The sequence below is a fragment of the Rhamphochromis sp. 'chilingali' genome, assembly GCF_963969265.1.
Source record: "Rhamphochromis sp. 'chilingali' genome assembly, chromosome: 7".
Lineage (NCBI taxonomy): Eukaryota > Metazoa > Chordata > Actinopteri > Cichliformes > Cichlidae > Rhamphochromis > Rhamphochromis sp. 'chilingali'.
The window spans coordinates 3,155,332-3,178,315 of NC_137934.1; the positions used below are offsets into that span (position 1 = coordinate 3,155,332).

General features: G+C 40.8%; 2 protein-coding genes across 3 annotated transcripts in view; both read right to left on the reverse strand.

The window, feature by feature from the left end:
- Nucleotides 1-448: 448 nt before the first annotated feature.
- Nucleotides 449-16,903, reverse strand: LOC308399043 (protein mono-ADP-ribosyltransferase PARP12-like). The gene is made up of 12 exons (XM_080885985.1): nt 16,524-16,903; nt 16,055-16,190; nt 12,734-13,436; nt 12,594-12,644; nt 12,380-12,506; nt 9,442-9,607; nt 6,327-6,447; nt 6,114-6,210; nt 5,327-5,402; nt 4,573-4,703; nt 3,495-3,637; nt 449-3,258 (listed from the first exon to the last, which is right to left on the reverse strand). The coding sequence occupies exons 1-12, from the start codon at nt 16,799-16,801 to the stop codon at nt 3,005-3,007; spliced, it is 2,283 nt and encodes a 760-aa protein (XP_080742111.1). The 5' UTR covers nt 16,802-16,903; the 3' UTR covers nt 449-3,004.
- Nucleotides 16,904-17,484: 581 nt separating this feature from the next.
- The window catches only part of LOC308399042 (protein mono-ADP-ribosyltransferase PARP12-like), a 17,283-nt gene continuing 11,783 nt past the window's right edge, over nt 17,485-22,984 (reverse strand). The window contains exons 11-12 of one of the 2 annotated variants that reach the window (XM_080885984.1): nt 19,447-19,598; nt 17,485-19,302 (exon numbers count right to left, since the gene is read on the reverse strand). In XM_080885984.1, coding sequence (XP_080742110.1) covers nt 18,704-19,302; nt 19,447-19,598 — 751 coding nt within the window. In that variant the 3' untranslated portion in view covers nt 17,485-18,703. The remainder of the gene's footprint in view (nt 19,303-19,446; nt 19,599-22,984) is intronic. The other variant, XM_080885983.1, reaches the window with a different exon arrangement.

Below are 22,984 nucleotides of genomic sequence, written 5' to 3' on the forward strand. Positions count from 1 at the left end.
TAAGTTAGAAGTAAGTATTCCTCATTAACTGAAGGTGTTGGAACGCCTGAGCAGAGGGAAAATATGAATGTTGTTATTGTAAATATTATTGTAATCTTTATTTGTTCTTTTTCAGGGTTTTTGAGGGCAAAAAGAAGGTTTGTAAACCCACAGCTTATTGCTGAAGCTTGTTCGCCTTCATCTTTTTGCTCTTTAACAAATAAAGAGGGTTTTTTTGTTTTGCAGTTTTTTATCCTGCGACTGTGACTCCAAAAGGAAGTGCAGATCATCATATGTCCTGATGCAGACCATAATTTAGGCCACGTAAACCACAGTGGGCCATAATCAAGAACCACACCCGTGAACAGTCTCGATAACTCTTAAATAATTATTTATTTGAATGATTGCCAACATGCACACACACAAAAATCTGTTTTGATAGAACATTTCAGAAGAATAATAGCTTTAATAGTAGAACAGGTTTACAGTGAGCACATGTAAAGAATCTGGAGGCGCCATCGGCAAACTTTATGAAGCCTGAAACATCCTGTATGACTTTTTTGGGAGAGGGTGAGCCTTTGGAGGCATATCCTTGGAAGGTAACGCAGACTTCCACGTGTTAGTCAGCAGCTCTCATGACTGCTGTTTAAGGCATCAGGACCTCAAGCTATGCTCATGGAGTCTGTTCCTAACAGTTTCATCGGGAACATGCACATAAATATGCCATTCTGTAAGGCTTTGGCAGTGATCTTTCTATTACTTTCTGCATAAAGCAACAGATAGCGATCCTGCTGCTGGGTTGATGCCCTTCTATGGCCCTTTCAGGGTTTCCTCATGCACAGCCTGCCTGGCTGTAAGTACCCTCTCATACAGTGTCAAGAACAATAACAAAAAGCAAAACTAGTAGCATGGGGTATTTGTATTTTGTTATATCTGTTTCTAATCATTATAAATATATAACAGCTAATCCAAGTACTACTGACCAAGCGGGCTATGACTGCAAAAGAGCTAAAGAGAAAGGAAATACACACAATGTAACATTTAAACCATCTTCAAACAGAAATTAATTTTTTTTATCAACTGTTTTCTGCATTTACAGTCAGACTATGAACTAGAAAGACTGGCAAATGGAACGAGGTGCACTGTGCACAACAGGGCGAAGTGAACGTTTAACAACCACCACAGCATCACCTTTGTGCTGCACTAGAGCAGCGGTCCCCAACCCCCGGGCCATGGACCGGTACTGGTACATGAGTCGCTGGGTACGGGGCCGCGAGAGTTGAGGCTCGGTTGTGAAATTTATGTTTTTCATGGTTTTTATCGTTAACTCTGTTTCCCTGGGTCTTGTGTGTCTTATTTTGAAATAAATATTTACGCGTTACCATAGCGACCAGAGAGCATTAAGGGGCAGAGAGGAGGATGTTACTGTCAAGTGTTGTTGGCGCATTTCAGGAGGACGCTGCTAATAAAGTTACACAATTACACAGTGAAGTCACGTTTATTATTATATTTGTCTTGGTCGTATCATTTTATTCTCTTGTATTTATCCGCGACACCTTAAAAGCCGGTGTTCTGACAAACCATCCTACTTCCTAATTCCAGCACAAATGTAAGTAGGCACGGTTTGCCACTTAACTTTGCCCATCGGAGTATTCTTCTCGCTCATATTCACAAAGGTAGGACGGTTCGCCACTTAATTTCGTGTTGTGCGCATGTGTACAAACAACAGGTAGGATGGTTTGTCAGGTAGGATGGATTCCCGGAACACCGGTCCGTGAAAATATTGTCTGACATTAAACCGGTCCGTGGCGCAAAAAAGGTTGGGGACCGCTGGACTAGAAGGTCCATGTTTTTCGCTTTCCTTCTTCTCAAGCTTTTCCGAGCACAGTGAGTATCGCACACTGCTGCTGTTTGTTTCTATACGTGTTCCCAGACGTTGGTCCCTGCTTGCTGCTGACATTGCAAAGGTCATCTAAAACAGCAAAGCTATCATCAGGCACCAACACGCAGTCCGTTGTGTCTTGGACAAATCCTTACGAGAATCTGAGGCTCTAAACGCCTCCAACGTTATCCCTTTTTATTATTTGATATGTTTTAGGTACGACGCTTTCGCATGATAACCACTAAACGTGGATGACGTATAAAACTTCCCGAGATAATCACGAGGAAAGCACTCAGGCTTTTCTTCTGATATGGTTAGCACGCTGCAGCATATCTATATTACTCGCATAAACCTGTCCTATGGGCGGTTTTTGCTAAGCCTGTATGCTTTGTCGAATTCTTCATTCTGTATTTATGTTGAGTATAACTAAATTCCTTCGCGTATGTTGAATGTCACAACAACAACAAATGGAGACATCATCGCATTGTCAGGGTGATAAATATGAAAACTTAAAGACATGGCTTAAAATAGATGTTAATAACTGCAATGTTATTAAAAAACTTTTCTTTAGATTGGCCCACCATTAAGGAGATACATACAGATATATGCTAAGATCATTAGCGATACAAAATGTCATTATTACATTTTGTATAAAAGTTAGTGTCATTTCTATAAAAAACACCTCAGCAAATGGGATTGTGCCAGCCTGGTTTTATGTGCATCTTTTGCACATAAAAGATGCAAAAGATGCACATATGTCTTCATGTGCAACATGAAGACAGACTGACTGGAAATGTTTGTGATTTGTGGAAATTTGTCTTCTTTTAAAAATCACTTTGCATTTGGTCGAGTTGAAAAAGATTGAGCATCGAAACAAACAAAAGAAACTTGCTTATTCAGCATTTTCATCATTAAACCTAAAATAGCAACTGACTGGGAAGCTAGTTTTACCAAGTATTTCCCAGGACAATTCACACATTTTTACCAACATTGCTAAATGCTTAATGGTAAACATGTGGTTCTCATATCTCTTTTCTACTCTGAGTACTCAAAGTTACATTTGTCTCACTATCAGCACATGAAAGAAACTGTGCTGGGTTGGTAAGCTGATAGGGTAGCTGGTTTCTTTCACCAGTACACTGTCTAATTGTACTGTATCAGGTACTCGGGGTAGATCTGGTGCTTCTCAAACACCACAAATATGGTGGGGTCCATTACATCGTCTACACAGCTGTCATAGAGGTTTATGCCCCCTCCGTCTTTTGAAGGAGGTTGGCAATAATCGGAGGACCCTTTGGTGTAGTCTCCCACCAGCACCCGTGAGATGAACATGGCTCGGACGTCAGCGTCACCGGTGAAGTCGTGGGAGTATTTGGCATCGCGGGCAAAGTAACTGCCTGTGTTTAGACACCAAAAGGTACAATTGTGAAAAAATGTATTTGTGGGGAAGGAAACTGGTAAACATGCAGAGGTGATTACACGGTGAAAAATCAATGTTTTCCATAAGAATAACTCCACAGGACTCACGGTGTCACAAAGATGAGCGTGGCTGGAGTCTTTGCTTTTTAAATCTATGCTGAACATGTGCTGAATAACCAATAACTATTTCAGCACGAACATTTCTTCCACTCACCTTTGCCATAAGCCATTCCATGAGTTCTGCAGTCGAAGTTGTTGTGGCAGATGGTGTTTACAGATTTGGAGTCGATGCCATGAAAAAGCCTTAGTTCAGGCACATCTCTCCCTCGGTTTTTGGTCCTCATCTGATTCTTCTGCCTTGAAAAAGGAGACAGGGAACAAATTAAAGCAAGCTGTAAGAGTGTGAATCATGGTCTTGTGTCTTTGAGCCTGTGTTTTAAGTTTTTTTATGCTTTGAGTTTTCTGTGAGCTCATGATTTGTTCTTTTGGATGTTGAGACGCAGTTTATGTTCTAGCTCTGTATTCACTCCTTTCAATATATTATTGTTTCACATTGCTTCTGTGTTCGTCATTAGGTTATGTAATCTTTAGTCATCATCTTTTATGACCCTGTCCCGTCTCCCCAGTCAGTCACGTCTCCATGTTCCCGTCACTGTGTCAAGTTCACATGTCTTAGTCTGTGTCTTTGTGGTCTGAGTCTCCCTTTGTTCTCATGGTTGTGTTCTCCTCCACAGTATATTTTACTACATATAATATCCCCATAGGTCACATTATATCTGGAAGAAAACAAGCCATGAAATTTTGGGAAGTCTTTGTAGATCTCCAAGGTAACACTGGGTAACGGTCTAGATCCAGGCAAGGATATAAAGAAAAAGTAGAGAAAAGGTCAGAAAGTGTGCATGCTAATAGTAGACATTGAATAAAAGATGGACCAAGCCTGTGGCTCTGAAAAGCAACACCACTGTGGGCAGCTTAAATCTCTATATTCAGGGGGCAGCAGGGGTCAAAAAACTGAAAAAGTGGTCAGTTTATTGAAATGCATGAAAAAAGATCTTCTTAGTACGTTTATGACTTCTTTAAATATTTTCCTATTGGGTTGATTTTCTCCATTAATAGTTTAAAGTCTACTTTAATACAACATGAGTTTCGTAAATGATGCTGTTACTTTATCAGACAGGGGTGGCTACTTGCACAGATACAATAACCTGGTTAGAATCTATCGTAGACACAAGCTGTCAGCCAAATTTAACAAGCGGCTGATGCATGGATATTAACTGGATGTCGGTACGTACAACTGAAAGGCCGCCCAAAGACTTTGGTTCTGAATTCTCTCAATGTTGATGATATCAAAGCCTCTCATGGTTTTACAGAAAAGAGCTTCAACCTCCTTAAATTCTCTTGAGCTGCTCTGGAGGGAGATTTGCTGTAAGAAAACAGAGAAACATAGAAAATGTTCAGTCACAATAACATTGAACAAAAACAAGCTGTAATCACAATTTTAAAACACCATCATCAAACACAGAAACAGAAAGAATTATTAACTTTTTTTTTTACTTTGGCTTCTAAACAACACTTTTTTTCAACACTTGCTGAAGGAAATATTTGGTTTTTTTGCTGAATACTTTATTATGTTCCATTTAGCTAATATAGCATCTTTGCTGGCTGAAGAAACAGATAATCAGGCTGTGCTGATGTAAAAAAACAAAACAATGAAATGAAAAAAGAAACAGCAGATATCTAGCAATACTGAAATCATTGACTGTCTTTTTTTTGAAAATTAAAAATACAAAATCTTATATCAGAATAAACTGAGGCATCGAGTTTTCAGCAGCCGTACTAAAGAAAGTTGACTCCTAAAATCTGCAAACATGTGAAAAACAACCTCAGCTATCTGGTACTAATTATCCCATTTTGTTAAAAATTACACTGCAAACAATAAGAAATAATAGATTACAATTACTCAATGATGTTTACATTTAGAAATGACTGTGAGCTAAACCAACAGAGGAAAATTATATTTTTTACATTTGTTGGTTTTCACAGTACCGAATATCCTGTTTCAGGGATCTGTGTCTTGTCCCAGTTGTCCGGTACTGGGCCAACATTTTGAACCACAGGCCTTCTGCAAACAGAAATGATAAGGAATGCTTTCATTATTGTTCGTTTTAAAACCCCAAAACACATTTATAGTTATATCAGTACTGAAATTAATTAAAATTAAAATCGTCATTTTCCCCATTAAAAGCCGTAATAACAATAGTACGATTTTTTACTGGATTTTTAAAAAGATTATTATTATTATTATTATTATTGCAAATTCATCAATAAAACTACCAACAAAAACTTAACAATTCAGATTTATGTCTGAGGCTGCAATTTTTGGATTGCAATGATTTGTTTCACATTAGAGCACAGAGAACATGTGGAATGTTTAAACTGGAAAAACTGCACCATCATAACAAAAACGTTCATGTGTAGCATCCCCTTTTCTAACAACAGTCCACAAATGTCTGTGAACTGAGACCAGTTGCGAGAGAGAGATGCTCAACATTCCTATTTTTAATGCAGTGCCACTTGAGTGCTCAAAGATCTCATCAACTAGTGATTTTTGGCCTGAGATTGTTCCAAGTAAAGTCTTTGTAGATCTCCAAGGTAATACTGTGGTAAGGTCTAGATACAGGAAAAGGAAAGTATATAAAACCATATCTAGAGCTTTGATTGTCTCAATGAGAAGAGTAAACCGAACAAGAACATGAATTCTCCTCCCCAATTAGAATGAACTTCTCAGATGTAAGAACACCGCAGAGAATAAGCTGCTCTTGGGATGACGTACCTGACTTTCTTTGTTCGGACGTCTACAGCAGAGACAAACCGTGGCCGTCTGCACACGAGCGTCTTCGTGCCATTAAGGTTGTTTGTCTGCATCATGTCTGACGGGTAAGAAAAAAAAACATAAATAAAAGTTTAAACTTGTGCAATGATTATGACACCACTTTTAAAACACAGAAATCAGCGATCAGATACAGTTTCCATATTCTTTGTTTACCGTCGAAACTGAGTGAATACGAGTGTGAACCAGCAGTAAACTCCACAACGTCTTTATTATTGCCCAGGAACAACTTCTCCAGCTTTGTGCTGTTGATGTCTGCTGCTTCATGTCCACCAATCTGCAAAGTAAGAAAGGCGAGCAGGTCTTTAAACGCATAACAAACAGGAATTGCCATATGAACAATAAATCGTTGGGAAGCAAAAGAATATTGTCTAAAGAGCTTGTAATATTATAAAGGTCTCAAGGTAGAAATTCCCAAGTTAGCATAGCCACAATTATGAAAACAGTAACATTTGGTTTGGCAGAGTCGTCATGCTGGACGTCCTTCCTCACCGAGCTCATTTATGTGGCGCTCATGTGGCATGGCTTTGAACTTTTGAACCCCTGACACCAGATTTGTGTTTTGGTATCAAACTAGGGATCTTTTGCATGTTAGGTATATGTGTTAACGACCACAGCTGGAGCCTTAAGATTTTTGAAATTTGATCTTAGGTTGCAGACATTTTATATGAAAATGGAAGAAAAGCAAAGCATGGTGCATTCATTTGGTTGGTAGCATGTAATTCTTCCTCTTTCCTATAAATCAAAGGTAAGTGACTGCTTATTTTAGTATTAAAAATCTCAACAATTCAGAATATGAGATGAGATATGAGAGGAATACATTTGGTAGGTAAAAGAAAAAGATTAGGAGATGAGCTGTAAATAAGAGAATAGAGCAAGTAAAACATTAACCATGAAACAAATAAATCAGGATATAAAGAAGGCCAAAATAAAAAAAACTAAAAAAGCACGCTGGGCCACAGCCAGTGTAACTCAAACTGCTGAGAAATATCATGATCTTAATTTAGTTTAAGAGTAAATCTCTGCCAGCTTCACTTCTTTCTCCTTTGTGTGCATCATTTATTGCAGTTTACATGTAGTATTAACTGCAGCAGTAGGTGCCATTGATAATGTGACTGAGACAGATGTACAGTGGCACAGATCAGCTCCACCTGCTCTTCATGCCTAGGCACGCCGGATATAAAACTCTGACCTGCTGCAGCTATTTTTCCATGTTTGTTCACTGTTTCACAAACATATCAGTCAGGAACTACTTCACCCGTACACCCCTCCTAAGACGTGGAGTTACTCATGGCAAAGACTTTAACCTTTGGTTTGTTAAACGATGTTTAACAAACAGACTACTGTAATTCATTATTATCAGGATGTCCAAAAAACTCGCTGAAAAGCCTTCAGCTAATCCAAAATGCTACAGCAAGAGTCCTGACAGGGACTAGAAAGAGAGAGCAGATTTCTCCTGTTTTGGCTTCCCTTCATTGGCTTCCTGTTAAGTCCAGAATTGAATTCAAAATCCTGCTCCTCACATACAAGGTCTTAAATAATCAGGCCCCATCTCATCTTAATGACCTTGTAGTACCATATCACCCTATTAGAGCACTTCGCTCTCGCTCTGCAGGCCTACTTGTTGTTCCTAGAGTATTTAAAAGTAGAATGGGAGGCAGAGCCTTCAGTTTTCAGGCCCCTCTTCTGTGGAACCAGCTTCCAGTTTGGATTCAGGAGACAGACACTATCTCTACTTTCAAGATTAGGCTTCAAACTTTCCTTTTTGCTAAAGCATATAGTTAGGGCTGGACCAGGTGACCCTGAATCCTCCCTTAGTTATGTTGCAATAGACGTAGGCTGCCGGGGGATTCCCATGATGCATTGAGTTTTTCCTTTCCAGTCTCCTTTCTCACTCACTATGTGTTAACAGACCTCTCTGCATTGAATCATATCTGTTATTAACCTCTGTCTCTCTTCCACAGCATGTCTTTATCCTGTCTTCCTTCTCTCACCCCAACCGGTCGCAGCAGATGGCCGCCCCTCCCTGAGCCTGGTTCTTCCGGAGGTTTCTTCCTGTTAAAAGGGAGTTTTTCCTTCCCACTGTCGCCAAAGTGCTTGCTCATAGGGGGTCATATGATTGTTGGGTTTTTCTCTGTATCTATGAAGCGCCTTGAGGCGACTTTTTGTGTGATTTGGACTATATAAATAAAATTGAATTGAATTAAAAAGATCAGAAAGTGTAAGCTCTGAATGGCTGCAACGTCAAACTTAAATGGTAGTGGAAAATTATTTACTTTAACCTTCTAAGACCTGAACTCTTCCACAGCAGCATTTTTATTTTCTCTTTGATATTTGGGCTGATTGGGTCCTGATAAATGTAAAAACAAAGAATTACCAGATTTTTTTGTTTTTACCTAATTTTTGTTTCTAAGAAAAATAAGAGCCACATATGAGGATATTCATTTAAAATTTCGATAGAACAGAAGCAGTATAATGTCCTCGTAAGTGGATCTCAGGCCCTTGTAGAGCAAAATTGAGTATTTTGATCTAACTAACCCAAAATGTGATGTCCACATATGTGGACGCCAGGTCCTAGGAGGTTAATACAGTTTTCATAAAACAACAGAGCTATACTAAAATTTAAGTGAGTAATGATGTTTATACTACAAGATGATGTCAGTCTGTTTTGTTGTCATTGTGATGTTGTGCATCGTATTGACAAAATAAAGTGTGTTATACCGCTCTACCATCACACAAAAAGTTGAAGCTGTGGACACTGGGCTGCTAGCAAACAGACGAACAAACAGAACCCATCACTTACTCGCTCCCTTCAGCAGAGAATGAAAAACAGCAAATGCTCTTACGTAATAAATGTGACAGTATGAGCTTTTGGATTTAGCAACAAACTCTTGCTGATATGTTAAATGTGTCAGAGTTTTTTATTTGCATGTCCACAAAACTAGCATGCATTTGGAGTCTTGTTTAAAGTTTCTTGACAAAATTAATGTAGCTCTGTTCTCCAAATGTGTTCGTGTTCAGTTTTAAAAAGTAAAACAAAAACACAACAACGGTGAAAATGAGGCTTTGAAATGCAATCGACAAACTAATGGGTGACGCAAAGACGACTGTCTTCACTGTTTATCAAAGAGTGCAAACAACCTTTTTAGTAAACAGTCAGTTACACATTTTATATGTTTGTACAGCGGTCTGTTAGAGTTATGTCCTAATATTGTCTTTTTCTTAACAACATAAAAATTTAAAATACGATAACAATAATGTCGTTACTCACAGCAGATGCAAACATGTTCCACCTCCCAAACTCATCCTGCCAGTACCAAAGCCACTCGGTGGTGTGGATGAAGGTCGGCTCAGTCACCGAGTTTTCTGTCGAGAGCCGACGTACCTGCTTCAGTCCGCAGGTCATCGTGTCAAAGTGCACGGCTGGGCTGGTGCTACTGCAGACACACAATTAAAACAAAATGAATCCACTGCTAGCTGTGTACTGCGTGTGTGTCATTTGAAAACACAGCATTAAGACATTTCTTGTAGTTGGTCATCAGGTTTGCACACATCAGCGAGGGATCTTAGACCACTCCTTTTTACAGAAACTCTTTAAACCAGGGCTGCCCAATCCCAGTCCTCAAGAGCTACTATCCTGCAGCTTTTAGATGCATCCCTACTCCAACACAGCTGAATCAAATGGTTTGATTACCTCTTCAGCATGCCATCATGTTTGGCAAAGGCCTGATAACAAGCCATTCATTTGATTCGGGTGTGTGGGAACAAGGATGCATCTAAAAGCTGCAGGACGGTAGCTCTCGAGGACCGGGATTGGGCACCCCTGCTTTAAACCCTTCAGGTTCTTGGGTTCCACTGAACAACTCAAAGCTTCAGCTCCCTCCACAGATTTTCTATAGGACAGGTCTGGAGACTGTCTGGGCCACTCCATGACCTTTGCTCTTCTTTAGCCACTTCTTTGTTGACTTGGTATGTTTTGGGTCACTGCCATGCTGGAAAATCTGTCCACTCAGTGGTCACGCTGCGGGAGGGAAGTTCTCTTCAAGATTGTACGGTGCATGGCCCTGTCCATTTAGGATGGGAATTGATAAGAATTTAGCGATTCCGATTAAATGATTGATATCAATTATCAATTCTTCATGGCTTTCACTGGCTCTGCTTTGAGTCGCCACCATCTCTAAGCAGCATAGCAAAGACATTACATTCATGGAAGTTAATTACATGCTGTGTGGTCAAATGTTTGTGCATGTTGGAGGGATTTCCCATCCTTCTTGTGTTTTGTGGTCATTACTGAAAAATGTAAAAATGTATTACACAAATTACACAAAACCCTTTTTTTTTTTAAATAATGCAGTACATACTGTAACTACTTGTTACATTACTCTTTACATTACCTAAAATACTAAAACACACTGTCATAATAACCAGTTAATAGTATAATAGTACAAACCTTAGGCTACAGTCCAGCACACCAACACAAATCATGACGACACAAGGACACACATATGATCCTAGTCATAGTATTTAGGTGTCAACAAAAAGCTGCCAACACAGAGCAAAGATGAAAACCAGCACAAAGAGCGATCGCCATGGTGATTCTACTTTAGAAACATGAACAGGTAGAAAGAGAGTCTGCAGCCTGACTGCTCATCAGTTTGTTACTTGTTGAAGTTCAGGCTCTGGCTGATGGGCTGCGGCTTTAACATTACTTTGGGTTCTTGGCTGGCTTAGTATTAGCATGCTCTCTGTGCAAAGAGCCAAAGTTGTGTTACCACCATAGTGCAGCTGTTTCTGTCCTAGATGCAGTTTCCACTTTACCATCACACTCTTGTCTGTTTTTTTGTGCAATAAGAATAAAAGGACAGTCCATATCCAGGCTATAGACTGTGCCACTATTTTCCTCCTCCAACAAACTGAAATCAGCTGATTTGGACAACAGGGAACTGGTTCTCTACAAGAACTGGATCCTGATTCTCAAACCTACTGTCCATTAGAACCTCATTCTGGGGAACTCATTCTGAACGCTTAGCAGAAAACAGCGCTTGACTGTGGTAAAAGTGTTCTTTAGCTCATATTCAGCATTTCTCTTCTGCCAAACATGGTGGCCAAAGAGATCGACTGACTGACCACAACACTTTCTCCCAAGCCTTCTCTCAATCATGAAGATGTTCACTTGAGCAGGTGGACCTTAAGGTTGCAGCAAGATTTCTATCTATTCTGCTTTAAACGCAGTTGAGATCAGGAGTAATGATAATGGTAATTTGTTGGAAATTCATGTCAACTCAATGTGCTTAACACTGAACATAAAAACATAAAAACCTGGTCACCAAACCGCAACCACCACACTCCACACAGCTTCCCGTGACACTGGGGGAGACAGAGTTCTGTCTGCATGTCAGAGATCAAATCCTTATTTCACTCAGCGACATGCAGGTCAAAGAACTTTTCTGTGATATGTTGATATTCTATCTGCTTCCATCAAAATAAGTAACTAACATAAAACTACCATAAAATTCTGTTCATTTCACTTTAAGTGAGCAAACTTACAAATTCAGCAAAGAATCAAATATTTTATTTTAATATTTATCCAAAGCGTTGCGCCTGAAACCGCCGTATTGTAGCGTCCCTCCAACAGGAGACAGAGACGGTCAGGATTCCGTGTACCAGCTGTTCATTAGGAACAGTAACACAGTCGGCTGTGGGCTGTAGACAACGCCAAAACAAAGAGAGCGCTCCCTGAAGAACAAAAACAATCCCTCTGTCTCCTCTTGAACTTGTGCTACATTTTTCCCCCTACACACACACACACACACACACACACACACGCTCCATAACTCCCACCCCCATACATACACTCTCAGCCAACCACAAGCATGTTCTCCTACAGACTCTCTGTCACAGGTGTTTGATATGATCGACAGGCTTAACAGCCTCTAGATTATTACACCTTCAAGGACACTCAGTAAATCACATCATTGCACGTGTGGAGCAAGTCCATCATAGCTGTGTGACAAATCTGAACACAATAACGCTGATGACACAACGATCAGATTAACTTGCAATCCAGTTTGTTACATACTAACATCACAGAGAGCCAGCGCTTCCTAAAACCAAAGCTTTCTGAAGCATTTTACCTTCAAAAAATCTGGAAACGCCCAAACCTTTTATCTAAAATTGAGATGTCTGAGTTGCAGAATAAATGTAAGTACCTGTATGAGTTACTGGGGTCACAGTAGTCTCTCTCAATTGTCTCATTATCGGGCAAATCAGTCCACTGGTGTCCCTCTTGGACCTGCCATCGGTACGGCATCTTGTCATGAGCTTTAAAACATCGATCTAAGAAGAAAGAAGAAAGACAGCTGGTCAAAGTCAAGAAAGAACTACATTAAAACCTAAAACACTTACTAACCATGACTTTCTCACCTTGATGTTTGCAGTGACCTTTGATAAAGTACATGCAGATCCCTGTTTTATCTGAAAGAAACAGGAGATATTTCACAGGCTTCATTCAGACAGCAGCTTTAGTTCATCTCCCCACAGAAGTGTTTTCAGCCGTTGTTTACCTCTGACAGGCCTCTGTCTATTGTTCTGCCATCCGCCGCCTCTAGCAGCTACATCACTGACAGCAGCACGAATGTCACTTAAGGAACGAGTATTTTGAAAAAGCCGATGGTTGCCCCTGTTGCCGCCTCTCCCTCTAAAAGGCACAGCAGCTTTTTTTGGACGCCATGTCCGGTTTTGGCTTACATCATTTTCGCTGCTCGCATCGTTGTCGCTAGTGGCGGCAGAGATGTCACTAGTGGGAGAGTTTTCATCGTCGCTTTCATTCAGTCCATCGCTGGAGTACAGGTCAAAGGCGTCAATGTTTGCAGCAATGTCACTAAGTGAACAGGCCTGATCCTGCACCGGGCGGCTGCTGTGGCTTCCTCTGTTCCCCCTAAAGCCACTGTTGCCCCAAGTATCTCTCCAACCTCTGCTGAGCTGATGGCCACCTCTGCCTCTCTGACTTTGTTGACCATGGTCACTGACTCGAGCCACCTTCAAAGCTTGTTTATTTGCATAAGTAGCCTTCAAGGATTGAAAGAGTGTGTCAGGTACGCCTCTAGCTTGCAAAGCTCTGAATGGCTGTGGAGCATTAAAATCGTGGTTCTTCCAGCAGCTGCATTCACGGCTGATGTAGGTCTCACAGATGTGGAGCCTCTTGCAACCATCACCATCCTGACACCTGCCAAACAGTCCAACACCGTTGTTGTAGTCGTGGCATATCTGGAGATATGGAGAGAGGAAAAGATGAAAAGTGAAGGTTATAATCACAGACTGTAAATCAAACCTGGATTATAATCATATATTCTACATAAACGATAGATAGAACTGTCTGACATTCCTGTTTGATTTGTTGTTGTTTGTTTTGTTTTGACTTTAAAAAGGCACTGTACATGTAAGCTGTATAAATAAGTAAGACAGGAAAGACTGAGAGCATAAGCTTGATTTGAATCAGTTTAGGTCATTTTGTCATAAACTTCTAAAAAACAGGTAAATTCAAGGAGAGATGCAACCATTTGAATCTCCCCCTGCTGGGCATTAAACAAAATGCAGGCATTTAAAGAACTTTCATTTAACACAGTGGTTCCCAAACTTTTTTTTTTGCTAGCCCCTCCCCTTCGTCTTACAAGAAAAGGAAATTCGTCACGCAACGTCAAACGTATGTGCCTTTTGTCACGTCACGCCGTATCTGTATCCCACTGTATCCCAATTCAGTGTCTGCAGCCTTAAAGTACGCAGCCTCAACGATCCTCAAGGGCCGCGTACTCAAAGACCGCTAAGGCCGGAAGTGCGAGGCTTGTGAAATGGGACGGTCTAGCCTCCGTTGCGCTGCCCAGGTTGCCTAGCAACCATGATACTAACAGCTGGAAACGTGTCATACAGCTGTGTTTGACAGAGATGAAGGAGAAAATCTTTTGTTCATTTGTTTGTTTGTTTCTACATGAGCTTTGATCATTCTCTGTAAGATTAAGCTCAGCTATTGAACGGCGTATATTTTAAAGTAAAGGCTTTAAAACCAAGTTAGCACAAACGTCACTAATGTCACATAACTTTGCCGACATGTGACCAACAGTAATGTTTTAATGTTCTTCGTTATTAAACATTTGCACATAAATAAGTGACATAATATTCATTACTTACTTAAAGTTGACTCTTCAGGCGCCCTTCACCCGCCGTTTTTTTTTTTTGCAAAATTATCCACACCCACCGCCGCGCTATGCATTCTGGGATAATTGGGTTACGAAGTCTACACCGCCACAGCCTTAAAATTCAGGGAAATGAAGGACGCATTTCAGGGCCGCATTTCGAGCAGCCTTTGAATTGGGACAGCCTTCGTCGCATCGCGGTGACGTAATCGGCCTTGAAATGCGGCCTTTAAGGCTGCAGACCCTGAATTGGGATACAGCCATCGTTTAATTCAATTCAATTCAATCTTTATTGGCAGACTACATGTCCATAAAAACAAGACAAGAAACACACACACACACAACTCTCCCCCCCCCCCCCCCCCCCACACACACACAACACAAGGTATACCATTAAATATATATATGTATATAAATAAGTATATAAAGCATTTGTAAAAATATAAAACCATAATATACATAAAACACAATTACTTAAAATAAATCAATAAATACACAAACACTTTAACCAGTGCTTTCTGAGACTGGATGAGTAACGGGAACCACTCACTGTCGGATCTGTAAGTGCTAAAATTATACTGTTACTCGAACCATCCAGTCGTTCTCTAAAACTGAACATTAACTTTCTTAAAAGTGCTTTAAAAGTCCAGACACCCACAGCTACAAACATCTGACTGGCACTACCACTTCTAGGTATCCTGCAAAGGATTCTCATCGCATCATTATATGCAACATGCAGCTTCTGCATGCTACATTGTTTGTAGGATGACCACAAGGGGGCAGTATATAGCGGTGTGCAATACGCTTTAAACAAAGCCACTTTAACTGGAAGTGAACAAAAGCTGAATTTGCGTGCAATAGTATTTGCCTGCACATAGAGCTTATATCGTTGTCTGTATATGTCATCATCATCATTCATTTGCTCAGTAATAAAGTGACCGAGGTATTTCACCTTTTTATGAACTTCAAGAGTTTTTTGTGCCAGTTTAAACAAAGGGAAATTTAGCTGTTTATCCTGCTTGGTTCTACATATCAAAACAGCACTTTTAGCAGCATTGTACTCAATGTCATATTGCACACCATATTCAGTACAGACATTAAGAAGATCCTGTAACCCAGCATTGCTTGGACTAAAAACAACCAGGTCATCTGCATACATAAGATGATTTATCAGTGCTTCACCTAATATACACCCAGTGTTACAGGCTCTCAGCTGTATGGACAAATCATCGACATATAAATTAAATAAAATTGGAGACAAAATCCCACCCTGTCTGACACCATTGCTGACACCAAAGGGGGCAGAAATACTGCTTCCCCATTTAACCTGCATGTTCTGATGAGCGTACCAGTAAGAGAGAATCCTCACGATTACATTAGATCAATCTCTACAATGGCGGATAGAGACAAAATACTGTTAATATGACTATCTGCAGTTTTTACACGCTTACATTTACACACACAGTTGCTGTCCCTCCGTTTAGAAAGGCAGAGACGTCAATGGTGTAATTATTTTACATTTTTTCTCAATAGCTATATTTTTCAAAAAAAAAAAAACATTTTTAAAGAAAAACACTTTCAATTCATTTAAAAACAAAAGTAACATGTTAGTGGAAACAGCGGGTGTGGCATTGTGTCGTAGGAATGCAAACTAGACTGACTCGTCCGGTTCATGCTGTGTGTTGTTAGACTTACATCAGGAAGAACTGTGTGGTCACTCTGCAGCAGCAGGGTGCACAGCTCCTCTCGGCTCAGGCTCTCCAGCTCATGCTCCCTCAGAAGTCTTTGGTTATGCTCAGACGTCAGCTCATGGGAGAAGCTGCAGCCCCTCCTGTTGTAACAGAATCCACACAGCTGAGTCATGACGGTAAGTACTCAGTAAAAGAAAAGAAAACACCCCAAAACAATAATGACAACAACAAAAAAGCTGTCATGTACGTCATGGGTTATCTTTCTGGTAGAAAGTCCGTTTGCAAGTCAAAAGACGGCGCGATAACTCATGGACAGAATTATATGAAAGTCAAGTTCAGCGTTTTGGGAAAAATGTTTTAGCAGGATTCGCCCAATAATAGGTTTGATGTACAGCTGGGTAGAGCCAGCATCCGTTTAACTTCGAAGACTCAGACAATAAGCTGTTTATTTACTTTAAGTCCAGCATGTTTACCTGAGCTGAGTGAACTGACAGAATCCGCTGAAGAGGATGTTTTTACACAGGTGCAGACCCCTGCACGTCCCCGGGCAGTCTTTGGCTCTGCAAAGTCTCAGGCGGGTCCTGGCCACCACCTTCGGCTGTCCGTTTGGACAACACCGAGCAAATTTCTCTCGGTTACAAATGATCTCCGACACCTTCGTGGGATCTCCGGAAAATAGATTATACACTAAATCCTCCGTGTTGACTGCTCCTTGGCCGGCGCAGATCATTTTCAGTATTTCCGTCTCCATCGTGTCCGAGCTCTGCCTGCGTTAACTTCCACCTGTGAGACCAAACCGCAGCTTGACGACAGCGGCCGCTGGTTTCATGGGAGGAGGAAATCTTCGGTATCATTTCTGACGATTGGAAAGCGAAACTGAACTATTTTTTATCTTGGACTGATGCTGTAATGCTGCTGATTTCCACTTGGGGGCGTCACCGCGCTGTATGACCTCCATAGACCTCGACTGAAAATGAAAAGAAGGGCTTACTTTTGCTTCACAGCTGAAACATGTCCAGTAATGAAAACACATGGCGTCACAATGCGTCTATGGCTCTGTGGATGTGTCGTTGCGCAACAGCCCATCTCCTGTATACTACTGCACAGACTGTGCTGGGCTATAGAGCAAACTCTTATGACAGCTCGTATGGATGGGCCATTGCGAAGGAACTGGATTAACTGTATTTTTAATTAATTACTTAATTAAGTTATTAATTACTTCTCCAAAAAAAGAAATCACTTTACTTTACTGATTACTAATTTTCAAAAGTAATTAGTTACTTTATTACTTAGTTACTTTTAAAAAACATATGCAACCTGAATACATTATAAAGTACTATTGCTTTATAACGTATTCAGGTATCAGCCAAAGTCTATTTTTTCTGCATAATCCGTCACATAAAATTGAATCAAATGAAAAAGTATCTTTTAAAACTTAGTATTAGTTTTAATCATGCAGAGTGTACAGCGGATGACAATGTTTTTACAGAATCAAAGTAATGTGAGTACTTCCAACGCTGCATGGTCGCACTCTCTCCCGAGCTCCATAGTATCCGTTGATCTACACACGTCTGCTGCTGCCACAGACGTCGCGCGCTCGTATGTCACTCTCACAAATAAAATCACGGTTCAGTAACGCAGTAGCGCTTACAGGAAAGTAGCAGTAATCTAATTTCTCTTTTGCAATAGTAATATTGTACTTCACTTAAAAATTGGAAAAAAGTAATCAGATTACAGTAGTTACTTGCAACGCGTTACTGCTCATCCCTGGTCACCTGTAGGTTATTATTATAGCTTCTAACAAACTGACAGGCTAATATTTTGCCCTCATATCGAGTTTTAAGGAAACTTCCATGTGTTTGACTCCAACAGCAGCAGCGTGCGCTCATCAGTGCACAACAGGGCGAAGTGTGAAAGATGAACAACTACCACAGTATCGTCTTTGTGCTCAGCGTTTGTTTTCTTTCTTTCTCTTTTTTTTTTTTACATGTTTTTCCAAACACAGAGAAGTGAGTGTCACACACATCGCAGCCCTTTGTTTCTATCTGTGCTCCAAGAAGTTGGTCCCAGCTTCCTGTTGACATCACAAAGGTTGTCTAAACAGCAACGTTATCAACACACAGGCCGTCATGTGTCTCAGCCAATCTGACAGTGTCTTAATACAGTAGGACGCGCTAATATGACAACCACTAACTACCTGAGATAATTACGTGAAAAGCAATCAGGTGTTTCTTCTAGCTCAGCGTGCTTATGTGATATTAGCGTTGTGCTGCTATTTCTGAGTTATTCTGTATAAAAGTTATTTCAAAGTTTAATTTAAACATAATGAGTGGAAAAGCTGTCAAGTTTTAGAAATTCACCTTAAATAATTTTACAGTACATGTGATTTAGGTGGAAAGGTTTGAGCATCAAAACAACAAAGAGAAAAAACAAACGAGAAATTTGAAAATGGAAAGAGAAAGTATGAAACATTTAACATTTCTGAAGCTTTCTTTAGAAACCTGCATCACCTCTAATCTACATGTTCAGCATGTCTGTCAAAGTTTCTTCATCATTCATATTAAACCTAAAATACTTTAATAGAATCTAACTGGGAAGCTGGTGCTACCAACTCTATTTCTGGAGCACAGTTCACAAATCATAACTCACATTTTCAGGTACCACTTCTGGAAAATCTTTTTACTAACTCAGCTACATTTTCAGAAAAGTCTAACAATTCCCTTGGAGATAGTGTGGGAAATGGAGTTGATGGTGTGGGTTTGTTGACTGTTCCACTGGTTGAGTCCATGGAAGAAGCTGTGCTGGGAAGGTGCCGTGCAGTGGTTTGACTTAAGATGGTATTTAGTTTGTGTACTACCGATGGTGTCTGTACTACTGCTGCGGTGGGTAATACCAGTGGTTTCCCTACTGCCACGTGTCTTGGTACCACCACAGATTGCTGTGCTAGTCTCGACCCTGATACTCGCTTTGGTACTGTGCCATCAATAAACATGTTTGTGGTCTTGTACTGGATCAGGTACTCGGGGTAAATCTGCTGCTTCTCAAACACCACATATATGGAGGGGTTCATTACATCATTCACACAGCTGTCATAGAAGTTTATGCCCCCTCCATCCTTGGAGGGAGGTCGGCGATAATCAGAGGACCCTTTGGTGAAGTCTCCCACCAGCACCCGTGAGATGAACATGGCTCTCACATCAGTGTCACCGGTGTAGTTGTGGGAGTATCTGGCATCACGGGCAAAGTAACTACCTGTGTTTAGACACCAAAAAAGACGACTGTGAAAAAAATGCATTTGTGGGGAAAGACAGCAGGAACCCTAGTGTCACAAAATCATCTGCAAGACTGAAATGAAAATGTTTTAAATGGATGCTATTCAACATTTCTTCCAATCACCTTTGCCATAAGACGTTCCGTGAGTTCCGCAGATTCTCCAGTCAAAGTTGTGGTGACAGATGGTGTCTGCAAATTTGGAGTCAGTGCCATGAAAAAGCTTTTCTTCCCTCACATTTCCTCCTTTGTTTTTGGTCTTCATCTGATTCTTCTGCCTTCAAGTAGGAGACAGAAAAAATGAACTCAAAGGGGTACATGTACAGTAAGTGTGTGAATGTAAAGTCACTCAATCTATGTAGATGTGAGGCAACCAGAACCCGGGGGACAAGAAAGAAAGAGAAAGAAGAAAAGAGAAGTTGGCAACAGAGGGATACTGAAAATCTGCATAATGACCTGATGTAGGAAAAAAAAAACCCAAAGAAAAAGTAGGAAACCACGGTAACAACCAACATAAGCATAAGTAACAGTAAATAATACATATAGAATGTTACTGAGCAGCATACACGACTAGTAATGCACGATATGTTTACAGGCAGCAGCCAACCAAGATAGTGTGTGTCTGTGAGTACCTGCTTGTACACCTGTGTGAACACTTGTGTGTACACGCATAAGGTTTGTTCATGTAAGTGTCCAATAATAGGTTTGGGGAGCCATAGCCCTGCCCCCCAGGACATGAAGCAGGCATGGAGGAGATCCAGGCCCCAGGCATCTACAGGTCCCCCAGAGCATGAAAGCAATGATCATGACACTTTGCATTAGGGCTGGGCGATATGACCCAAAATTCATATCTCGATATTTTTTAGCTGGATGGCGATATAAGATATATATCTCGATTTTTTTTTTTAAGCCATAAGTTAAGAACAAAAAGAGTTCTTAGTCACACTGTGTCCCAGATGTCACACGGGCACTTTTATTTACATACAGCGTAGATGTACATGAAGAAATTACTCAAAAATAAATTATCAGCATTTATTAAATAATCATGGTCCATAAATAAAAGAAAACAATGTTGTTTTTGTGCATAACAAAAAGCTCACAATTGTGCACAGGGCTCTAGAGTGCGACCAATTTGGTCGCAAATGCGACCAAATTTTTCAGTGGTGCGACTAAAAATAAATATTTGGTCGCACAGGTGCGACCAACTGTTCCGGTAACAAAAAAAAAATCTCTGTAACTCTCCATGTGGTCAACAACAGACACACATTATGCACCTATCGTGGACTAAACCAATCAGAGATAGTCAGGGGCGGGACCTCTCTGATTGGCCGTGGTCCAGTTGAAAGTGCAGGTGGAAGAGAGAGGTGAGTAGCTTGAATAAAGCGATATCAATTCATTAACGGATTCCACACAAAGACCTAAACACGGAGCGGACCCAACACATCAGAATCAGCTTCGTCTTTCTCGGCTTTCTCACCCGACGGCCTGAACACGGACACGCTGTCGGAGCTTAGCGATTCTTCGGGTCCGCGCTGTGTTTACGTCTTTTTGCGCTGATTCTGAGCTGCAGGTTTTGCCTCTCTCCAACCAAAATTCACCGAGCCAGCAGCAAAAGAAGCAGCAAACTGCGCTTCACATTTGATCAATGTCGTCATGAATTCCCTCTGACTTTTGCTGTTTTGCTTCCACCACGATAAAAATCACACTTCCTGCACAGCTCTCTCTCTCTCTGTACTTGAGGAACAGTTTCCCGTCTCAAATCTGTTTTCTGCATTATTCATTCGCTTATTACCCACCAGTCTAGCGTTGTTTACAGCGCTTTTTCTTTTTTCACTTAAATGACCTCGGACAAGAAAGCCTAATTTCTGCTGTTCAATACTGAAGAAATTTAAATTTCTTAAAATTATGCAAAATTGCAGAATATTTTTAAGGTTATCTGCTATAAAAAGCCAGACCAGGAAAATCTCCTTCATGTTTTCCTGTGTTTTATTCTCAGTTACTTTCACACAAAGGCATCTGCTGTGATTTTCACAATTCTGATGAAGTCTCATGTGTATCAGTACTGATAAATGATCAGAATTATAATATTTCTGACTGTCTGAGGCTAAATTGAATCAAATCAGGACTTTGAGAACCGGAATTGAATGGATTATAGAAATCAGTGATGATACTCAGCCCTAGTGAGCAGCCTAGGCCTGAGAGAAGTGGATGTACTGTAGCTGTGGGTAATAAGAAAAGATGAAAAGAACTATTGATAACTTTTTTGTTAAGTTAAGGCCTGATCTGTCTGAAATTCATAGCCAGTGCTCTGACACGGTGCCATCAATATTTGAATGCTGAAAAAGCACAGTGTATCCAGGAAACACATTATATGCTGCAGTAAATGCACTGCCCAAGTGTCCCCTCTCCCCACGGCCTTTCAGCAGCAGACAGCAGCAAACAGGTCGTCAGAGGAGGCCAAGATGATGATTAAGTTTTTAACATTTTCTACAATATTGACAAAGCACTTTAAGCACAAGTTTGTTTGTCAATAATTTAGAAATTAATATTGTCTGTATGGACTTCCCCCCCCCAAAGAAAGTGCACATGTAAAACTGCGGTGTTAAGCGATGCGGTTGAAAAATTTGAGTGCGCCTAACTTTTGTGCCGGTACGCCTAAATTTTTAAAGTTAGGCGTACCGGTGCGCCCATGTCAAAAAGTTAGTCTAGAGCCCTGGTGCAGTCAAAATGTAAACTAATAGACGCTGAGCGTAATAACAAAGAGACAGATTTCACAGCTGCACCACGTCTCTAAACAGGTGCCATTTGTGGTCCTTATACACACACAGTACGTATCACTCCGCGAAGCTCCTCCCCGGTAGCCGTAATCCTCCGACATCAAGCCGTGCAGCTCCGTAGCTTAGCAAAGTCATATTAAAACATTTTTTGACAGATTGCTGAGCGCTGTGTACCACATAAAATCGGTTCGCGGTCAGTAAGCACAACCAGAATTCATACATAAGGCGCACTGTCGAGTTTTGAGAAAATGAAAGGATTTTAGGCCGTGCAGCCCCTCCGGGCTGCATGTCGTTAGCGCGGTTAGCTCGCTAACACGTTGACGCCGTCCAGCCCCACGCACGGGGCCATCCGCGGTAACTCGCTAACGGAGATTTTCCGCTTTCATCTTGTCATTGCCTGCAGGTGAAGCTATGGGGGAGGCGAGGCCGAGTAACGTTGCGTAGAGACAAAAGTGGACGAAAGAGAGGCAAACCTGCGGCTCCACAAGTATAATTATAACGTAACATAGACTATATCGATATAAACGATATTGCCACATCTTATATCTCGTATGAAAATATCGATATTTTTAAAAAACTCGATATATCGCCCAGCCCTACTTTGCATATTAATGATCAAGGAGCTGACCTCACAGCCCATTGCTCATTCATTGGTGCTGGTTTCAGTCACTGTGTAAATGTACTATTTATAAGGTTGGAAGCCTGCGGACAGCTGTGAAGACGTCACTTGGATGAGTGACGAAACGTTTCTCCCACTGAAAACGTCCAGATGAACAGAATCTGGTTTTACATCGGTGTGTGAATGTTGTTAGTTTGTACTTGAGTTTAGAAGTGCATGTATAAATGTGTGAATTAGGCATGTTGTATACAGTGCTTTGAATACTCCG